The sequence below is a fragment of the Triticum aestivum genome, chromosome 7A, assembly GCF_018294505.1.
Source record: "Triticum aestivum cultivar Chinese Spring chromosome 7A, IWGSC CS RefSeq v2.1, whole genome shotgun sequence".
Classification (NCBI taxonomy): domain Eukaryota; kingdom Viridiplantae; phylum Streptophyta; class Magnoliopsida; order Poales; family Poaceae; genus Triticum; species Triticum aestivum.
In genome coordinates, this window is record NC_057812.1 from 57736786 (window position 1) to 57747107 (window position 10322).

The 10322-nt window shown below is 45.1% G+C and overlaps 1 protein-coding gene across 2 annotated transcripts; it reads right to left on the reverse strand.

The window, feature by feature from the left end:
- Positions 1-302: 302 nt before the first annotated feature.
- Positions 303-2272, reverse strand: LOC123151604 (alpha carbonic anhydrase 7). Of its 2 annotated transcripts, XM_044571289.1 has the most exons (4): positions 1659-2272; positions 1259-1426; positions 813-866; positions 303-546 (listed from the first exon to the last, which is right to left on the reverse strand). In XM_044571289.1, exons 1-4 carry the CDS (start codon positions 2178-2180, stop codon positions 460-462), a joined length of 831 nt encoding a protein of 276 aa, XP_044427224.1. In that variant the 5' UTR covers positions 2181-2272; the 3' UTR covers positions 303-459. The 2 variants fall into 2 exon arrangements, with proteins under 2 accessions (XP_044427224.1, XP_044427223.1); XM_044571288.1 differs by having other exon boundaries at positions 303-866.
- Between the last annotated feature and the right edge of the window lie 8050 nt (positions 2273-10322).

Genomic DNA, 10322 nt, shown 5'->3' on the forward strand with positions numbered 1-10322 from the left:
CTATCTTTATTATTTTATGAGCCACACTCAACTTGACCGGATACCTAGAAAAACAATAGCCAAATGGATTCAGGAATAAAAATCTTGTTGGTAACATTCACGAATATTCGAACTTGGCCTTAATTTCTTGAGCTAAACTATTCCTGGCATAATTCTTCGAGGAGACAACACCAGATGGCTAGCAGCAGCAGACTCTTTCATTTATAATGGCAGTGGCTGCTGGATGAGTCATGGAGTAGTACCCACCAACAATCATTCGCGAAATATCTCGAAATCACAACACCAACACACATGCATGGACATGATCGGGACGTGCTCCTTTATTATTCAGTAACCGGACACAAGGCATCTAATATGGTAATATGAGTAGAAAGAATTACAAAAATTGGTATAACCATGTACATATACAATAGCTGTTACAGCAAACTAATTAAGTGGATAATCGACCCTAGCGAATAATCAATGTTTATTCTGCTCAAAAGGCCGGAACATGCTGATATCTCTGCTGTTCACCTCCTGACGGGGCCTCGCGTTCTTCTCCATGTCCTGCATGTAGGGTTGAAGGAAAATCAGTCCATTTTTTTTTCTAGTCCATGGGTCGAGATCAACCAAATTAAAGGCGGCTTTCATGTCACTGTTGAATTTCTAGACGTCCACGGTTAAGGTCTACCATCTGACACGAGTTTAAAGACCGTAAAGTGCTGAAAGACAAGAGGTTAATGCACCAGGAGGAATAAGATTTCGCTTTCAAGAAAAAGATTGGAGGTCCAGAAAAAAGGATTGGGGTCTGGGGAACCGAAAAAAAAACTTACATCGTGGACGGCCTCCCGGAGAAGCTCCAGCTGGTGCCTCGACACGGTGCGGACCTGCAAATTGAACCAGATAGAGAAAAAGATAAATTTCAGAAACAATATATATGAATTCCCTCATCATTCACCAACCATAGTGTATAATAAGACTTGTGCACGCATCTAGCTGGCGTGCGTTCCACTGATCAAATTCTGATCAATCAAATGTGGAACAGAGAGACGAAACCGGTGGGAAGATTCTTCATGAATAACAAATGAAAGGATCTATATATAGATCGAACTGGCAGCTCCATGCCAACTGCTAACTTCCAGAAATGAATTCTTTTATTTGACAGTTGCAAGTTGTGTGTCATCATGTGTGATATGGTCCAGAAATGAAATATTTTACTGATGCTTGTTATGTTGGTAGTTGTGGTTCATGCAAGGTGAATGAATGAAACGGGACGTACCCTCTTGACGATGGTCCAGATGACACCTTCGGAGCAGGGCGGGGTGGTGAGGGAGCCCACGTAGCGGTAGTACACGCTGGCCTTTCCCCTGGCGCCCCTCGGGTCCATCATCCCCATCTTCTCCTCCCTGTCCTTCCGATCCGCTATCATCTCCAGGTATGGCTCCAGCTGCGTTCGTACAAAGACTAGAGTTAGCCCCATGCATGGCGTGCCAATACCCATTATTAACTGCATCTTGCAGCTTTGCAAGGGGAGGTACCATGTTGGTGTGTTAGTAAAGCATAATTAAGTTAAGTCCCATGTCGGCGTGTTCGCTTTAGTTAATCAAGCTTATTTAAGCCTGGTTCGTTGGTTGGTTAACTAAAGAAAGCAAGAAAGAAAAGAGAGAAGCAAAAGTTACCTTGTGCAGGAAGGCGTCGTGGGCGCCGATCTCGTAGAAGACGCCGATGACGGCGGCCTTGCCCTCGGCGCTCTCGTGGAACATGTGGAGCTCCATGTCGTACCGGCGGCCGTTGATGCTGTGCTCGGTGGGCGAGTGCCAGTGCAGCTGCCGGAGGAAGTAGGGCGTGCCGCCGATCGACACGCTCCCGGCGTCGCCCTCGAACTTGAGCATGATGTCGTGGCCGCGGTTGACGATGGTGGCGTTGGCGGGGACATAGGTGTGGTTGAGGTAGCCGAGGCCGCGCACGAGTGAGACACGCGGGCTGGCGAGGTCGATGGGCGACTGCATGTTGCCCTTGCCGCATGCAGACCACTCCTCCTTTATCTTGCCCCAGTGCGCCGGCCCGTTCTCCGCGTCCAGCGAGTAGCTGAACTCCTCCTCCTCCTCGGTTTCCTGCTGGGCTCTGGCTGTCGGGAGGAGGATGGAGGCCGAGAAGAGGAGGAGGAGCACGCACAGCCGGAGGTCCCGAGATGGACGCATGTTGTCTTGGTGTGCTCGGAGCGCGTTGGTGCTGGGTTGGGTGTCGGCTCCTCTGCTCGTGGAGCTGGTGAGTTCCTCTTGTGTGTGTTGGACCGGGGACAGAGCTGGTGGGGTATAAATACCGTGGAGAACCAGAGAGAATGTCATGGGTCATGGCCGTCTGCCGAGTTAGGTTGGAACGTTTCAAACCTGTCTGTCAACTTTGCTACCCCTTACGGAGTTACGGTAAGGTACTGACCAACACAGCACCAGGAAGCAAAGTAAACATCGCCGGCGTCCCATTCCGTTCCACGGAAAGGAAGCATGCATGAACGGCCCGGACCGTGTGGGATAGGGACACGCTTGTGCGATAAAAAAAAGTCGGGGTTTGGTGAGAAGCCGCACGGCTTGTCATTATCTCTCAAGTTTGGAACAACACCATTTTGTTGTTGGACAACACCATTTTGCATCATCGATCGCATATCACCGATCCTCTCCTACGCTGTACTACAGTGAGTGTTTTTTGTTCAGACCTGCTCCCACGATCGTGCTTCTGGAAGGACAAAGAAATTTGGTACAGACGTTTCACACCCCTACGTGTTACCCACGAGGTTCATCGTCCAGACCTGCCCACGCGCAGTCCAGTGCTTTGAACAAGACCCAGCAATTTCATAGAAACTGCGAGATATGGCTCTCGCTGTAGCTTCACAAGATTTTTATAAAGTACTCAGCAATTTTTATAGGTGTTTTATTTAATGTGGCACAAGAGGGCACGTTAAAAATATAGCGCACTTGGTCTAGCGAGTGTGCTGATGTATGCATAAAAAAATTCTGTGGATACCAACATGCACCACTTGGTTGATAAACAATCATGTCCGTCCAGTCGGCCGGCAGCTTCACCACCCCCGGTGCATGCATCCATGCGTGCTTCGCAGTGGTTTCTTGACTCTTTCCAAATGCAGGAATCCTCCCCTACACCATTGGTCCTATCACGTCGGCAAAACCCCCTAGGTATGAGTTAGGGCAACTCCAGCGTTGATCACCTATTCGTGCTCAAACCAGCACGTGTGTGGACCGGTCCGGACGTTTGAAATCCCACAAAGTGGCGCAAAACAGTGGAAGGTCCGCGGGAATTCGGTCTTCTTGAACCCTCGGTGGATTCCAAACAAGAGATCCTAGCGTGACTCATAGGTGTTGACGGCTCGATCTGCCCCGTGGGGATCTCCCGAAAGCAAACATCTAACCTAGAGGAAAGGCAACACGGTTGATGTCAAATCCCATGTGGATCTCGGTTCCGGGAAGAACGACCCGTGCATGGTGCGCCGTTGTCAGTTTGGATTCCGGCAGACCCTTTGGAGGGTATCGAGACTAGCCAGAAGAAGCCAGATGAAAAATAGAAAATACATTACCCATGTTCAAACCCTCGCTCTCGAGGTGAAACCCTACGCATGCTCTTATTTTATTAATTGGATAGGATGTACACAATAAAGGTGTGGTCTTTAGGATTGTAGGTATGCCAAAGTGTGAAGGTTAAGATGCCTATCAACTAGCCTGGACCCTGGCTTATAAAGGATGCCTGGATCCAAGATTTATATAAGCCTAGTCGGTCTAAGGCCAGTGTGGAGGATTCCAGGATGATCCGGCCTCCTTGTCTTGCACGACAAGGATGATGGTTCCTTCTTTCCAAACAGTCCAAAAGCCGGGCTGGAGACTGTGACGCCCCCGATTCAATCATACACTAATCATACACGCAAACGTGTACGATCAAGAACAGGAACTCACGGGAAGATATCACAACACAACTCTACAAATAAAATAAGTCATACAAGCATCATATTACAAGCCAGAGGCCTCGAGGGCTCGAATACAAGAGCTCGATCATAGACGAGTCAGCGGAAGCAACAATATCTGAGTACAGACATAGGTTAAACAAGTTTGCCTTAAGAAGGCTAGCACAAACTGGGATACAAATCGAAAGAGGCGCAGGCCTCCTGCCTGGGATCCTCCTAAACTACTCCTGGTCGTCGTCAGCGGCCTGCACGTAGTAGTAGGCACCTCCAGTGTAGTAGGAGTCGTCATCAATGGTGGCGTCTTGCTCCTGGACTCCAACGTCTGGTCGCAACAATCGGGTATAGAAAGGGGGAAAAGAGGGAGCAAAGCAACCGTGAGTACTCATCCAAAGTACTCGCAAGCAAGGAACTACACTACATATGCATGCATTGGTATCAAATGGAAAAAGGGGTAGCATATGTGGACTGAACTGCAGAATGCTGGAATAAGAGGGGGATAGTTAGTCCTATCGAAGACTACGTTTCTGGCAACCTCCATCTTGCAGCATGTAGAAGAGAGTAGATGGTAAGTTCACCAAGTATCATCGCATAGCATAACCCTACCCGGTGATCCTCCCCTCGTCGCCCTGTGAGAGAGCGATCACCGGTTGTATCTGGCACATGGAAGGGTGTGTTTTATTAAGTATCCAGTTCTAGTTGTCATAAGGTCAAGATACAACTCTGGGTCGTTCTTTTACCGAGGGACACAGCTATTCGAATAGATCAACTTCCCGGCAGGGGTGCACCACATTTCCCAACATGCTCGATCTCCTTTGTCCGGACACACTTTTTTGGGTCATGCCCGGCCTAGGAAGATCAACACGTCGCAGCCCTACCTAGGCACAACAGAGAGGCAGCACGCCGGTCCAAATCCTATGGCGCAGGGGTCTGGGCCCATCGCCCATTGCACGCCTACATGTTGCGTACGCGGCCGGCGAGTAGACCTAGCCTCCCTTATACAAGAGCAGGCGTTCCAGTCCAACCCGGCGTGCGCCGCTCAGCCGGTGATGTCACGATGGCTTCAGCTCATACCACGACGTCGAGTGCCCATAACTGTTCCCGCGTAGTTGGTTAGTGCGTATACGCCAGTGGCCAAACTCAAATCAAATACCTAGATCTCGTTAAGCGTGTTATTTTGAAACAACCGCGGACGCCGACCAGGGCCAGGCCCACCTCTCTCCTAGGTGGTCTCAACCTACCCTGTCGCTCCGCCACAAAGATCCACTCAGAGGCCCGTTGGGACAAACGTCCTTTCGGACCCAATCCATGAATTACTCGCGGGTACTCTACGGGCCGACCCGTCTTTAGTCACCACAAGTATCATATATGTATAAGTTTATACCCGTGATCACCTCCCGAGTGATCACGACCCGATAGTATAGCATGGCAGACAGACAAGAATGTAGGGCCACTAATGATAAACTAGCATCCTATACTAAGCATTTAGGATCACAGATAAGGTATCAATAACTGTAGCAACAAAGACAGGCTATACATCAGGATAGGATTAACGAAAAGCAGTAACATGCTACACTACTCTAATGCAAGCAGTAGAGAGAAGAGTAGGTGATATCTGGTGATTAAGGGGGGGGGCTTGCCTGATTTCTCTGGCAAGAAGGAGGGGTCGTCGGTGACGTAGACGATCACAGTGGCACCGGTAGTGGTCTCGGGGTCTACCAGAGAAAAGAGGGGGAAGAAACAATAAACATAAAGAAAACATAGCATCACAATTCATAACATGGCAAAACGCGGTGCTAGGGGTGACCTAACGCAGTACTACATGTTGGAGACGGAGAGGGAAAACATCCGCAGAGGCTTTCCCGGCGTTTGGTATTTTTCGGACAGATGAAAAGAGGGGGACGGTTCCATGTTCAACATGCTAGGGGCATGTGACAGATGAACGGACCGCGTATTCGGATCCGTTGGATTTTTCTGAGCAACTTTCATATAGAAAACATTTGCATCCGAGTTACGGATTATTTTATACGAATTTATAAAGTTTTAGCACTAATCTGAAATTATTACTAATTCGAAAATTAATAACAAAATGCTATGGGTACCCAGCTCTCTGTACACATAAGTGTAAACAGAGGATGACATGTGGGCCAGGGGGACCCGACACTAGTGCAGAACCGGGCAATAGCACCGGTTCGTAAGGCCCTTTAGTGCCGGTTCCGTAACCGGTGCTAAAGTGTAGGCACTAAAGCCCCCCCCCCTTAGTACCGGTTCAACACGAACTGGTGCTAAAGGGCAACCACGTGGCATGAGCCAGCTCCGGGGGCCGGGAGCCCTTTAGTACCGGTTGGTAACACCAACCGGTACTAAATGTTTATGGGTTTTTTGTTTTATTTTTTATTTTTCATTTAAATTTGTGTTATCAATTTAATTTAGGATTGTTTTACGTTATAATGAGTTGTTATACTTGATATGGATATGGATATGGCATGTATATATATATATACTTGATCACTTAGCTAGGATCCATCCAGTTCAAACTAATTTGCGGTTTCTTTCATAAATGATATATATAATAACTCATCATCATCATCATCACATATTAATAAATAAATAAACTCTTGCATTATATCATCACCAACAACAGTATATATATATACTAGCTAGCTAAAAATCATCGTAGTCGTCATTAATTACCACTATTTAATCATCATAGTCATTACCGCTATCTAATCATCACCAACACTAGCTAGCTTAAAGAAGAAACATTCACTTGTAACAGAAGCAAAGATATCATCGAGTTCAACATGGTCATGATATTATAAGCGTTCACAAGCAAATCACTATTTGAGATTAGTTAAGTTCAGGACAATACGGACATGAGAGAGGACAAGTACTAAGAGCATGAACTAGCTAAATCACTATTGCTGCTCCCTCTCAGGTAGAATAGCATAGAACATGTATAGCTCTCCTGATTCATCATACTGGAGCATGCAGATGAATCTGTCTCCTAATCTTGGGTTGCGCTTCTCCTTGCTGCCCCCTAGTACTTCTCTGCGATCGTTAACAATTTTGCTCCAATCTTTCACTATTAAGCATTCTTCGCTTTCAGAAATCCTGAATGCACTCATGTGCAATGTAGGAAATCTTAGTCGTAAGCTAACCATTGACATACGACCTTTTGTCTCGATCCACTGAGGCACAACTGTCATGAGGAAGTCCCTGTTGAAGAACATCGTATAGTAATTAATATACTTAGCAATGAAAGTTTATCTTCAAAAATAATGTATGCAAAAGATGCACTAAGGACAAATAGTAAAAATCTTACCATCTTTCGATTATAGATGTGACCGTAGTTCAATACGATCACTATTGGTCGCACGTTTTGAGTACTAACATTTCTAAGTTCAGAAAGAAAATTTGTCTTGACAGTATGAAGATCCTCAAGCCATGAAACATAATGACTTATCTCCTCGCAGTTTAGTTCAGCCCCGGGGCAGTAGTAGGTCCTGTCTACCAAGCGCCGGACATGTTTGCTTGAACCAAAATAAGCTGACAATACAAATTAGTTGTCAACTATTTTCGCTAGGCCAAGCGGCGGGAAACGAAGCCTTTAGTATCGGTTGGAGCCACCAACCGGTACTAAAGGCCCGACCTTTAGTACCGGTTGGTGGCTCCAACCGGTACTAAAGGTCTAGCGCTGCCACTCCGCGGTGCACAAAGTTTGGTCCCACCTCGCCGGGCGAAGGGCAGCCACACTGGTTTATAAACCCAGCCACGGCTGCCTATTTGAACTCCTCTATATAGCAGGCTTGTGAGCCTAACTTCTGTGCGCTGCCCTGTGAGTCTGCTGGGCCTTTAGGGCCTGTAATTGCACGCCCGTGGCCTAGCAGGCCCACAGGGCAGCGCCCCAATTTTTTTATAGTTTTTTTCTTTTCTTCTTTATTTTCTTCTATTTATTTCTGCGTAGTTTTTTGTATAGTTTTTTCTTTTCTGTTATATTTATTTTCTTCTATTTATTTCTTCTATGAAAAATAGCAAATATAATTTTTTTTCTTTTCTGCTTTATTTTTTCTTCTATTTATTTCTGAGTAGTTTTTTTCTTTTCTACTATATTTATTTTCTTCTATTTATTTCTGAGTAGTTTTTTTATATAGTTTTTTCTTTTCTGCTATAGTTTTTTTCTTTTCTGCTTTATTTTTTTTCTATTCATTTATTTTTATATACCATGCCAAGTTGACGGTTAAAACTTGATGGTCAAAGTCTGGAGTTATAACCAAAGTTTAAAAAAATGAAATGCCGAAGTGCAACTAGTTTTTGCCATAACAGAAGAAGTCCGGAGTTGTAATAAGTTATTAAAAATAAAAAAGAGGTGCAATACTCGTTAGTTAGCTTCAAGCCTTTCGGAATAGTGTAAACTGCACTGCACATAGCTCCGTGCAGCCTACCATATTCCTCAAGGCTTGAAGCTAAGCAACATGAGAATTGAGCCTCTTCTTCATCGTCTCTGCACTCAGGGCTTATAAGCCGCTCCTAGTCCCTCTCTCTTCGCGAGGTGGGACTAAAAAACAGCTTACTAAGAAACTGTAGTACTGGTTCATGCCATGAACCGGTACTAATGGTGTTCGTGGGGCCCCAGCCTTACCTGACACAACCTCATTAGTACCAGTTCGTGGCACGAACCGGTGCTAAAGGTTCGCCACGAACCGGTACTAAAGAGCTCATCCCGCCTAGCAGTTGGAACTGGTACTAAAGAGCTCCTCCCGCCTAGCAGTTGAATGGTGCATACTGAATGCACAAAAATTCTGGAGTTGTAATAAGTTTAAAAAAATGAAATGCCTTTGTAATAGATGAGTTTAATTTCGTCAGAAACCCGAATACTTCGAAAGAGATTGTCCAATTTGTAAACAAAGTGCATCCAGTTTTTGCCGTAACCCTCTCTACTTTTTTGAACATGATATGTGGGTGAAATGATGATACCATGCCAAGTTTCAACTTTTTCAGAGTTCATTTGTAGTGCTTTTCAATTTCCAGGTCATTTAGTTCTCAAAACAAATCATTAAATGCATGATATAAGAGCATTTAGATCATGATCTTATATTTCTTTACAGTCTGAATTGTCAATATGATCTTATACATTAAAAATACTTTGATCATCAATGATCTTTGTGTGTACAATCTGAATTGTCAATATGAGTATAAAAACATTGAATGAGTATAAAAACACTTTGAATGCTGCATACTGAACGCAAAAGAAGTCAAGAGTTCAAATAAGTATAAAAACATTGAATTGCCCGTGTAACAGATGAGTTCTCGTCCGAAACCCTGATACTCCGAAAGACATTGTCCAGGTTGTACACGAAGTGCGTTCAGTTTTTGCCGTGACCCTCTCTACTCTTTTGCACATGCTATGCGGGTGAAATGATGATACAATGCCAAATTTCAACATTTTCACAGTTCATTTTGTAGTGATTTTCAATTTCACGGCCATTTAGCTCTCTAAATAATTCGGTAAATGACTGAAAAACAACAAATGATGTCAGAACGTGTTGGAAATTGATGACGCCGGTTTGAATGCTGCATACTGAACGCAAAAGAAGTCCAGAGTTCAAATAAGTATAAAAAACATTGAAGTGCTCGTGTAACAGATGAGTTCTCGTCCGAAACCCTGATACTCCGAAAGACATTGTCCAGTTTGTACACGAAGTGCATCCAGTTTTTGCTGTGACCCTCTCTACTCTTTCGCACATGCTATGCGGGTGAAATTATGATACCATGCCAAATTTCAACATTTTCACAGTTTATTTTATAGTGATTTTCAATTTCACGGTCATTTAGCTCTCTAAACAATTCGGTAAATGACTGAAAAACAACAAATGATGTCAGAACGTGTTGGAAATTGATGATGCCGCTTTGAAACACAAGAAGTCCGGAGTTCAAATAAGTTATTAAAAATAAAAAAGAGGTGCAATGCTGGTTAATTTGATTCAAGCCTTTCGGAATAGTGTAGACTGCACTTCACATGGCTCAGTGCAATCTATGCTATTCTGAAAGGCTTGAAGTTAAGCAACATGCAGGTGAGCATTGCGCCTCTTCGTCATTGTCTCTGCACTCACGGCTTATAAAACGCTCATACTGCCTCTCTCTTGGCGAGGTGGGACTAAAAATCAGCTTACTAAGAAACTCTAGTACCGGTTCATGCCATGAACCGGTACTAAAGGTCTTCGTGGGGGCCCCAGCCTGACCATAGCCTGACACAGCCTCATTAGTACCGGTTCGTGGCATGAACCGGTACTAAAGGTTGCCCACGAACCGGTACTAATGATGCCCGCCCGCCTAGCCCTTGGAACCGGCACTAATGGTCACATTAGTGCCGGCT

Coding starts and splice junctions, on each gene's coding strand:
- LOC123151604 (XM_044571288.1), bottom strand. CDS start 2,180: ATGCGTCCATCTCGGGACCTCCGGCTGTGCGTGCTCCTCCTCCTCTTC. Junction 1,427..1,658: donor ACGACGCCTTCCTGCACAAG/GTAACTTTTGCT, acceptor GTACGAACGCAG/CTGGAGCCATACCTGGAGAT. Junction 867..1,258: donor TCTGGACCATCGTCAAGAGG/GTACGTCCCGTT, acceptor TTCAATTTGCAG/GTCCGCACCGTGTCGAGGCA.